The sequence below is a fragment of the Heterocephalus glaber genome, unplaced genomic scaffold (assembly GCF_053883595.1).
Source record: "Heterocephalus glaber isolate CG9 unplaced genomic scaffold, H.glaber_assembly_v1.0 deba00001666, whole genome shotgun sequence".
Lineage (NCBI taxonomy): Eukaryota > Metazoa > Chordata > Mammalia > Rodentia > Bathyergidae > Heterocephalus > Heterocephalus glaber.
In genome coordinates this window covers 2,784,052-2,796,223 of record NW_028258406.1, presented here as the reverse complement: position 1 = coordinate 2,796,223, position 12,172 = coordinate 2,784,052, and the positions used below count along the sequence as shown (strand labels likewise).

The 12,172-nt window shown below is 34.1% G+C and overlaps 1 protein-coding gene across 1 annotated transcript; it reads right to left on the bottom strand.

The window, feature by feature from the left end:
• Positions 1-10,055: 10,055 nt before the first annotated feature.
• On the bottom strand, positions 10,056-10,548 carry LOC101710898 (iron-sulfur cluster co-chaperone protein HscB-like). Its single transcript, XM_087197391.1, is given in 1 exon segment — positions 10,056-10,548. A coding segment is annotated over 1 exon segment (480 nt). The 5' UTR covers positions 10,536-10,548.
• Positions 10,549-12,172: the final 1,624 nt, after the last annotated feature.

Here is a 12,172-nt window from a genome sequence, read left to right as displayed (position 1 = left end):
ATGTTTTTTTAATCTTCACTCACTTCAGGCTTCCTACAAGAAAAGCAATAATAATAATTCTTCTTAAGAAAAGTAATAATAATAATTTTAAAAAGAAACAACCTTATCTTCCAGATGTCGAACAAGCAATCCTGATCTATCTGAACATATTACAATATTCTATTCCATATTTTCATTTAAGACTACTGTGTCTGCATAGTTTTGTGTTGTCTTTAAGAGGTAATAAATAAAAAACAAAATAATCTTGACTGCTCCCACTTTGTAGGCATATGTTTTGAATTAATCTTCACAATGAATATCACTGTTTTGAAGTTTTTCATTGGAAACATCTAAACATATATTTTATATATTTCAAAATTGAGGTTTGTAATCACCACAGCCCTCATTGTTAAAATCTAGTAATATGTAGCTGATGCATAGTAATAAAGCAATATATGACTTGGAGACATTAAAAAAAGGCCAATAATTAAAGATTTTATATGTAAATTACAATTATACCTAAATGAAAAATCAGTGGATCTTTTAAATAAAAAATTTCTTAACTCACTTTTCATACATACCCTGGATTTTAATTCAATGTAATACACAATAGAGGATTAATATTCTTTACAGAAATATAGATACTGATTAATTCTGGAATTTAATATATATGAAACATTAATAAACACTTAGAATAATGTTAAAATTGTCACTTTGATATTGGACCTAAGATTTTAAAAATATTTTAAAGTATTATTATAAAAACAAACAATGCTATTAAGTTTTCAGCTATGCAAAATATCACTGAAAATATTTGAGATTTTACTGCTCTATCTTATCATTTTAAGTGCTATTTATTAAAACCAAAAGAACCTTTTGCATTTATTTGTGATTTAAAAGTAACTATTCCCTAAGACTTGTTTATTCTGTACCAAGAATCTTGAGTCCAAAAGAGCTTACACTTTTCTTTATTTCATTTCTTGCATGTCAAGTAGTTTGAAACTCCAACAATAAAAAATGAGTTGTTTATTTTTGTTTTGCTGATAATATCTCCAATGGAAATTTCGGAATAATTTTACAATCTGTACTAATAGAGCATTCATCTTTAAAGCAAAACAACAACAACAACAAAACCTAACAATGACATGCTTGATATTAGAAGAAAGGACATGGTGTTATCTCTCAGAGTTTATTCATCTTAGATATTTTTCTATGTAGCAGAAACTTGGTATGTAAACACTATTGATTATTTTATGTTCACATTGCCCAAACACTCAAGTTGATTTATGTATGATTGATTGAGTTGTCACTCTGAAGTAGAAAGATCTTGTTTTAGGAGTCAGGAATAAATATGAAAATTAAAAATGAACTATACAAAATTACAAAGAAAATAACAATCAATGCTTCCATTACAGAATTGACCACTTTAAAATGGCCTATATATTTGCTTTACCTTTCTTCTTTCTTTTCTCTCTCCATTCCTCTTCTCTATTTTCCTTGTGTCTCTCTTCTTTCTACCTCTATTTTCTTTCTCCCTCCCTCCCTCCCTCCATTCTATTCTTCCTCTTTTTAAGGAAAATCATTGGGTTTTTTTTTCTTTTTTTGGTACCAGGGATTGAACCGGGGTCCTTGTGCTTGTGAGGGAGATGATCATTGAGGGTTTTAAGCAAGTGAAGCCTTAGTCAGTTCAGGAAACCTTAGTCAGTTCAGTAGGCTGCATAAAAGATGGCTCTGAGGAAGTTGAAATCTTGGAGGTGGAAAGCCAGTTAAAAAGTCAACATAGAGTGCATGAGTACTTAAGCAGAGTAGAAACTTTTATAGAAGATTGAAAAACTTTTACAGAAGGTAAAATTTTTCAAACAAAAATATTGTTGAACAAAACTTTTTAAATTCACAGATGATTAAGACAAAATCCCTGAGGTTTAGAAACTCACAGCTTGCTGGGGTTTGGGGGTGATAAGAAAGTGACAATATCTTTGTAAATAGGGAGGACTGGATGAGTTGAAAGGAGGGCTGGGCAAGGGTGAAAAATAAGAACCAAGAGAGACTATGTAAAGGTGCAAATTTCCAATGATGAATGTCATTATATTGTATACCTAAAATGTACCAATTATTAGAATGAATAATCGGTAATGTAAAATAGGAAGAAAAGGTCCAAAGGGGTAGGGGTAGTGGGAGGGGCAGGGGAAAGGAAAGAAGGGAAAGGAAAAATGATGAGAAATGGAAAAAATGGAAATAAAGTCTTTGTAAATAGAGAAGGGTGGAGGGTGTGAAGGGAGGGTTAGGAATGGGGAAAAAATAAGAACCAAGGTGCATTATATAAAGGTACAATTCCCAATGAGAAATGTAATTGTGTTGTATACCTACAATGTACCAATAAAAGAATTTAATAAAAAAAAAGAAAGTGACAATAATACAACGTGTGGAGGGAATGTGGAATACCTGGTTATATTCTTTGAGACCAAGTATGTGTGATTTAGAAAACCATCAGAGAAAAAGCCTGTGTTTTTGTAGGCCCTAGAGCCTCATGGAAAGTTTGTGAAAAGATAAACAACATTAGCTATATGTTTTAGGAAGGTAATTCAAGATTCCCTAAAGAGGAAGGACTGGAGAGGAATAGAACTGAAGGTTCAATTTAGGGAACATCAATTTAGGTAAGTGTTAATACTGCCTTGGACTACAATGATAAAAATGTAGAAAGTTAGAGAACAAGTAAAGATACAAAATAGAATAGGCCGGATTTGATGACTAATTTAATGTGGGTTGTAAGCAAAAAAGGAATTAAAAAATATCTCTCAGATCTTTATTTGTGAAGGTGGGTGTGTGATGATAGTTTTAACTAAGACTAAAATATAGGAGAAATGTCAGCTGTAAAGACAAAAAATTGTTTTGGACATTTTGTGTTTGAAAGCTTTTTCAGGAATAGGAAAATGATTTTCAATGTGAATTTTCTAATTCATAATTACTTGAAGAAACCATCATAAATCTTTTAGCTTTACAAAAACATTTTCATAAGTACAATTCCTCCTATTGGTGCTATCAACCTCTGCATATTTAATAGATTCTTATAATCATCTGTGGATACTTTGCTTTAACTAGTTTTCAGGTTTTTTTAAACATAGATGAATTCAAATAGATGTGATACTAAATAGAAAAAGAAAAGCAACTTAATTCTTGATATACAACTATATTAAAATTTTGTGTAGAAGGAACAGTGAGTACTTTTCTATTTTGTTGGACATTGTTAAGAAAATACAAATATAAGTATTGAAGCATTATCTAGTTGTAGTAATAACTACTAACTTTGGTGATGTAATATTGGGTCATATTCTACAAAGCAAGTCAATACATAATAATAGTTAGATGGAAAGAAATTATAAGTTAAAGTAACACAGAAGTTTTTACCACAAATAAAAATAAATAGTGACTAGTTAATTAATCAAAATATTATAGTACTTAAAACTATATTTCCATAATTTCAAATAATATTATGTTATGATTTTTTTTCTCACTAGTCCCTATAGGTCAACCTAAATTCCTGACAAGGCACTTTTTATGACATCATTAATAATTTTTCCAATTCTTTTAAGAATATTAGCTGAACACAATAATAGATAATTTGACTTAACAAAGATAAGAACTTAAGATTGTACATTTAAACAGTGAAAAAATATACTGATAAACAAAAGATTATGAGGAATAGTAGAAAAATATGACCTCAAATGTTCAAAAATTAGTTGCTTGTTTTTTCAAGATTTTTATTATGCTTTAAGTATGTGAAGTTATTGAGGCAACAACAAAGTATAAAATACTAATGTGAGAATAGCCCCAACATCAGTAAAGATATATAGTTCGGTAATCAGTAATCTTATATCCCATTTCACACTGGAATAAATTATAGTAGAGGTAGGCTACTTACTGAGCTTTACATTCTATGAAGAGTTGTATCACATTTATTAGAACTCTATGGAAATTCCATTTTTTTTCCTGTTTTCCACTCTTTTTGGCAGAGAAATTTGATGAATGAGTGTAACAAAATACCCCCAATTAAAGTTTTTACCAGGCTCTGGTAAGACAAGGCATAAAATTCATAGATAAAGTTAGAAGTCCAGCTTTAAAGAATAAAGCTGAGGAAGTGAATGATGACCAAAAAATTATTATCAACTAGAAGGCTTAGACAGAAAAATCAGACAAATATAAGAAGTAGGAAATTTCAAAATGGAAAAAAATCTAAATTTTTGTCATATAAGACAAGCATACACCTAATGTTAAGATGAAAAGAAGTACAGAAGAAGCAAAGAGGAAGTACACAGCCTTTATCTTCAGAAATACCCCCTTTCTTATGGTGTATATTTTCCTCTTTAACTCACTATAAAAATGAATGAATAGTATCATGAAAAACAAACATAAGGGATGAAATTAACATATTTTGATGAGTATAAGAGTAAGATGACTCCACAGCCATTGCATGTCTTGTTTTCATTTTCGTAATGTATTTTAAGCCTTTTCAAGTCATTTTCTGCAATTGTAATTTAATGTAGAGTTCAGCCAAATTATTATCTGTAGTGGGAGAATATATCCATAAATGTGTGATATAATACCAAACTGAAATTTTCTGAAATACGAGATATGTGCCCATATAAAGTATTTGTTACTAACTTAATAAGGGCTATTATTATATATTATATATTACTATTATTATCAGGGCTAGGGATTTAGCACAGTGACAGCACACCTGACTTGCAGGAGCAAAGTCTTGAGTTTGATCCCCAGTACCAAAAGAAAAAAAGACCTGTGACTATGATTGCAAGGCTTATGATTTGGTATGGACCAGAGTGGTGCTGGTGTGGGCAGGTCCCAGACAGGGCACAGCCAAGACCCCAGAAGTTTGGGCCCACAGGCCCCAGCCAAAGACCAACCTGGAAAAGAGCTGCATAGGTCCACAAACAATGGCCAGAGGCCTGGCCAGTTACCATTGGTAAGTGTATGCAGACACCAGCCAGACATCTGATCAGTGAATGGGGTACACAGTCCCTAGCCGAAGCTCTTCCCAGACAACAGCTTCATAAGGGATCTGGCACCAACCAGAGGCACACCCAGATACCATCCTAGGTGTGCACAGGCCCCAGCCAGAACCCCACCTGGACAACAGGGCAGTGCAGGGATTCAGAAGGCCACCATTCTGAACCCAGGAATTGGTGCAGGGGTGAGCAGCAGAGAAAAGGCCTCTTGGTGGCTTGCTGGGAATTGAAGACCACCTGGTGAGCAAAAAGTCACCTCAAAAAAGTCACAGCAGGCTACATCTTTTGAAATGAGAAGACAAGTTAACAAGGCTCAAAATCAGACTTCCAGATCACCTAAGGCAACTCGAAAGGTCAACAAGATGAAACAATCTGATACTCAACCACCTGGACTCCCTGAACTGGCAATGAAAGAAGATCTGAAAAAAATGAAATCAGAAATAATTTCTCAGATAACAAAAGAGACTGTGTTCACAGGGAAAGACATGATTAATACATCTAGAACATACACAGTTAGAAAAATAGAGGACCTGGGGAACATGACTGAATCCCAACATAGAAAACAAATGGAATCCATAAAGCAGATGCAACAGATATTTGGGAGTTTAAAAACTCCATTGAAAGTTTATGCAGCAGAATGAGCCAATGTGAGGACAGAATTTCAGATATAGAAGACAGGACTGCAATTAGTGACCAGTAAAAGAAAGATTTCTTAAAAATAATAAGGGATGAAGAGAAATCAATCCAGCAGCTGCTAGATGATGCAAAGAATAACATAACACTGATCGGAGTCAATGAAGAAACAGGAGAGAATGCAAATGATATAAAAAAAAACTATTAACAGAAGTAATGGCAGAAAACTTCCCAAGCAGAGGAAAAGAACTTGACATACATATAAGTGAGGCATATAGGGCTCCAACTAGCTGGGATTGAAAAAAATCTACAGCTAGGAATATAATAGTTAATATTCCAGAAACCCAACAGAAGAACAAACTTCTACAAGCAATTAGAGAAAAGAAACAAATCACATACAAAGAAAAGCCCATCAGAATCACAGAGACTTCTCAACACAAACCCAAAAGGCAAGAAAAGTGTGGAGTGATGTATTTCAAGCCCTAAAGGAAAACAACCTGCAACCCAGATTGATGTACCCTGTAAAATTATCTTTTAAAATTGAGGGAGAAATAAGATACTTTCGTGACAAAGAGCACCTGAGGAACTTCATGAATACCAAACCAGCACTCCAAAAATTTTTGAACAATATCATAGGAAAAGACAATGAGGATCATGACCCCAGGAAGCCCAGCACAATGAATCCATCAGGCACAACAAGAAATTAAATGCAAAAGGGGAGAATCCAACAAAAAGAAAAGTCATGATAAGGATAAGTCAATGCATATCAGTTATAACCATCAATATTAATGGTCTCAATTCACCAATCAAAAGAAATAGACTGGCAGAATGGGTCAAGAAGCAAGATCCAACAATATGCTGCACACAAGAAATACACCTAATTCAAAAAGAAACTCATAGACTGAAAGTTAAAGGGTGGAAAAACTACTCAATGTGACAAGACACCCCCCCACACACACACACAAAAAAAGGAGTAGCGGTCCTATTTGCAGGTCAAATGGATTTCAAACCAACACTGATTAGGAGAGACAAAGAAGGAAACTATATCCATATAAAGAGAAAAATCCAAGAGGAAGAGATGACAAGTATAAATATATTTGTACCAAATAGTAGTGCATCCAACTATATAAAACAAATACTAATGGACATGAAAAATCAAATAAGCACTAATTAAATAGTAGTGGGGGACCTGAATACCCTACTGTCACAAATAGATAGATCAACTGGACAGAAAATAAATAAACTAGAACTCAATCAAATGCTTGAACAAGTGAACTTAACAGATGTTTACAGAGTGTTCCACCCCACAAAATCAGAATACACATCCTTTTCAGTTGCTCCAGGGTCACTCTCCAAAATAGACCACATACTTGGTCATAGAACATGTTTAAGTAAGTGGAAAGGAATTGAAGTTATCCCTTGTATATTATCAAACTGTAGTACGATGGAATTGGAGATCCATAGCAAAAGAAACCACAAGGATTTCATAAACACATGGAAACTGCACAACACACTTCTGAATAACCAATGGGTCAGAGAGGAAATTAAAGAAGAAATCAGACAGTTCCTACAATTAAATGACAATGACAATACAACATATAGGAATCTATGGGATGCAATGAAAACAGTCTTAAGAGGGAAATTCATAGCATTGAATACACATATTAGGAAAAGAGAGCAAGCTCATGTAAACCACCTGATGCTGAACCTCAAGCTTCTAGAAAAAGAAGAGCAATAAATCCAAGCTCATACAAGGCATGAAATTATGAAGATTAGAGCAGAAATCAATGCAATGGAGACTAAGAGAATGATACAAAAAAATCAATGCAGCAAAGAGTTGGTTCTTAGAAGAATAACCAAAATTGGCAAATCCTTAGCCAACCTTATCAAAAAAAAAAAAAAAAAAGGAAAGAAAATACCCAAATTCATGCAATTAGCAATGAAAAGGGTGCAATTACAGCAGACCCAGCAGAAATCCAGAAGATCATCAATACCTACTTTGAGAACCCACAGGACAATAAGATGGAAAATTCAAGAAATGGACAGATTCCTAGATATGTATGAATTACCAAAGTTTATTGAAGAAGACCTAAGAATTCTAAACAACCCAATATCAATCAATGAAATTGAAAATGTGATTTAAAATTACCAAGTAAGAAAATCCTAGTCCTGATGGCTTAACTGTTGAATCCTACAAGGCATTTAGAGAAGTATTGCTGCTCCTGTTTAAACTCTTCAATGAAATCGAAAGGGAAACAATACTCCCAGATTCATTCATGAAGGAGCCTCACCTTGATCCCAAAAACAAAGCAAGACCAAGTCAAAAAAGAGAACTATAGGCCATTCTCCTTAGTGAACATGGATGCAAAAATCCTCAGTAAGGTACTGGCAAATAGAATGCAGATGATCATCAAGAAGATCATATACCCAGACCAAGTAGGATTCATCTGGGGGATGCAGGGATGGTTAAACATATCCAAATCAATAAATGTAATACATTATATTAATAGAGCCAAGGACAAAAATCATATCATCATCTCTATAGATGCAGAAAAACATTAAAAAAAAATCCAACAAACATTCATGATAAAAACCCTACAGAAAATAGGGTTAGATAGTCTCTAGCTCAACCTGATAAAAGCAGTCTATGAAAAACCAACAACCAATGTCATACTAAATGGTGAAAAACTGAAATCCTTCACACTAAAATCAGGAACAAGTCAAGGATGTCCACTATCACCAATTCTGTTAAATATAGTTTTGGAAACATTAGCCACAGCAACTAGACAAGAGAAAGAAATAAAAGGAATAAAGATAGGAAATGAAGAAGTTCAATTGTCATTTTTCGCAGATGGCATGATACTCTACATAGAAGATCACAAGAACTCCACCAAAAATCTTCTAGAGTTAATAACCAAATTTCATAGAGTAGCTGGATACAAGGCCAACACACAAAAATCAATAGCTTTCCTGTACATGGACAACAGACTCACTGAAAGAGGAACTGGAGAAATAACTCCCTTCACAATAGCATCCAAAAAAATGAAATATCTAGGAATCAATCTAATGAAAGAAATCAAAGGCCTGTACTCTGAAAACTGTAGCACTATGAAAAAAGAGATCAAAGAGGGTATTAGAAATAGGGAAGTCATCCCTTGCTCCTGGGTAGAAAGAAGCAATATAGTGAAATTGGCCATACTTCCAAAACTGCTATATAGATTCAATGCAATCCCAGTTGAAATTTCAGCAGCATACTTTACAGACCTTGAGAAAACAATAAAAAAATTCATTTGGAACAAGAAGAGACCTAGAATAGCCAAAGCAATTCTAAGTAACAGAGACATTGCAGGGGGTATCACAATCCCCAACTTGAAACTGTACTACAAAGCTACTGTGATAAAAACATCATGGTACTGGCAGACCTGAGGAATGGTGTAACATACTAGAAGATGCAGAAATAACTCCAGACACACTCAGCCACCTCATCTTCAACAAAGGAACCAAACACCCTCACCGGAGGAAAGAAAACCTAAATTTAATAAGTGGTGCTGGAAAAATTGGGTTTCAACTTGCTAAAGATTAAAACTAGACCTATATCTATCACCATACACTAAACTAAAATCAAAATAGATTAAAGATCTAAATATTAAAACAGAAACACTAAATTAGCTGAAAGAGAAGTTAGGTTGAAGATATTGGAAGATACTGGCATAGGAAAAGATTTTATGAACAAAACCTCAGTTGGACATGAACTAGCACAAAAAAATCAACAAGTGGGATCTCTTCTTATTAAAAAGCTTCTGCAGAGAAAGACAAACCACCAACAGAGTGAAGACATAACCCACAATGTGGGAAAAAATTTTACCAGCTGTTCCTCAAAGGTCTATCTAGAATATATAAAGAATTTAAAAAATCAGACCCCCTAAATTTAAAGACCCTATCCAAAAATAGGCATGTGAAATGAACAGACATTTATCAAAGAAGAAGATAGTAAATAAACATATGAAAAAATGTTCAACATCACTGGTCATTTGAGAGATGCAAATGAAAGCAAAGTTTAGATTCTATCTCACTTCTGAAAGAATGGCTGCTATCATGAAATCAACCAATAGCAAATGTTGGTGGGGCTGCGAGGAAAAGGAACCCTTCTCCACTGTTTGTGGGAATGTAGACTGGTGCAACCACTGTGGAAATCAGCATGGAGATACCGCAAAGAACTAGGATTAGAGGTTCCATTTGACCCAGCTATTCCCCTGCTGGGTATCTTCCCCCAAAGAATGAAAAGAATCATACCACAGTGATAGATGTGCACCCATGTTCATATTGGCACAGTTTTTTTTCCCCCCTGGTGGGAACTTTTTTGTTGTTGTTGTTGTTGTATTTGGGGGGGGGGCACTTTACTTTTAATACTTTAGCAGTTAATTAGAGGGGAGTCTTCTTTATTTTGATCTTTTCTTCTACATTTTAAAAGTGTTTCATCTTTGTAAACATTTCCTTGGCTTTTTCAAAGTCATCTTGTTCGAAAGCTTTGCTCACATGTTCAGTAAATTTGTTCTGTTTAGCTCTGACAGTGGATTCAATCTCTTCTATGGCAGCTTCATTTTGAGCTTCTGCAAGTTTTTCATTAATTTCCATTATTTCCATGAGGAACTGATTGTCCATTTCATAATCTGTCCCTTCAGGAATCGTTATTCCATGGAGCCTTAGTAGGTATAGTCCCCTGCTCAGGGGGGGCAGAAAAGTCTTATAGGCATCATTTACCAAGGTTGAATGCTTCTCTGATAATTCCTTTTCCATCTGAGACCTCTGGCTGAAGAAATCTGGATGGACAAGATGCTGTAGTTGCTGGTACCTATGCTGGAGCTTTGTGGTGTCAATTCTGAAGGAATGGTTGCAATCCATGAGGCTGAAGTAGTCTGGGGTGGGGTCAGGTGGTGGCAGTGCTTCCTGCCTGTGAGGCAGCATTGCAGCTTATCAGTCTCCTTTGGTGAGTAGGGGAGCGCCAGCTGCCACCCCTATCCCCAAAGCAAGGCCCCGGCCCTTCTTGTGGCATAGTTTTTAATAGCTAAAGCTTAGAAACAGCTTAATTGCCCATAAATTGGAGACTAGATAAAGAAAATGTGGGCTTTTAAAAAAAATAAAATGAAATTCTACTCACACATAAAGAATGAGAAATTAGAGTCATACATAACTAAATGGATGCACATTGAGGTGATATTCTTAAGTGAAATAAATAAGACAAAAATGTGTAAATAACGAATAGTTTCTCTGGTGTGAGAAACTGAAAGTGTAAATAAGGACCAAAATATATAATAGATATTGTGAATAGAAAGAAATTATTCAAAATTATATGGAGTGGGAGGTACTTTGTTAATTATAATGTTTTATGCAAAAATAAAAAATATTATTTATATTATAATCTGTTTAGGTACGTGTTACTACTGTGTTAATTCTGTATCAGATACAAATTTTGGGGTTAAAAGATTAAAAGGTGTTTTATATTTGTTTCAACAAATGGAGAAACTTGGCTTTTATCACTGAGCAAATTAAACATAGCTGGTATCAGGCCCAGCTTTCTTGGAACCTACATTTCCAGATAGTCCAATTTGTCAAGTGTTTATCACTAGATTAAAATCACTAATGGTTATTGAGTAGTTATTAATTTGTTGGCACTCTTCTAAGATCTTTACCTGTAATAACTAATCTTAGCAATTTTCTATGGTAGGTTTCTTGTTAGTGGTGAACAACCATTTCAAATACAGCAGTCTGTGTCCACATCACTGTCTTGACTCACCAAAGAGTATAAACAGCTAAATAATAACAGTTCTTAGAAAATATTTTTATATATGTCAGCGACATATGGAATGCATGGTGAAGACTGAGGTCTTCATACAGTGTATTTATCTTTTAGTTGCCTACTGATTCTTTTCAAGAACAGAAGTAATTTTTAGCATCTTTGTGTCTATTTGCAAAAGACTGAAAACTTGTTATCTCGCTTAGACCCGTATCTTTGCCAAAGGGGTGGTATTCTATGTATTTTGATGATGGCTGGGCAGCCTTCATTTGCCATAAGTAATAACATTTAACCATTAAGTTGGGAAAGAAAAAAATGGAGGATTACCTGGAAACCTCAGTGAATGGAGCATTATTCATTCCATCTACAATTATTCTGACAGATACTTGGTTAAATATGAATTTTGTAAGGGCAAAATAATATTTAGTATAAATATGACCCATTATTTGGACAACAATTATATTTGAAATATTTGACATTTATCTGAAATTCATATTTAACTGGGTATCCTGAATTTTATCTGCCAGCGTCTTAATTATGCAACCTTTGAAGCCTTATTTATCAGTATCTTAAAGGAAAGGAAAGGGATAAATTGATCTTATATTCTTCCATCCAGCTATTTTGAACCCAATCATTATTCTACAAAGACTCAGAGCTCCATTTAATTCTTCAAATTTCTCACAGCAGTATCTACTTAAAATAGAAAAGTTTGAATACATGTGCTTGATTTTGGTTAAATGAGCCA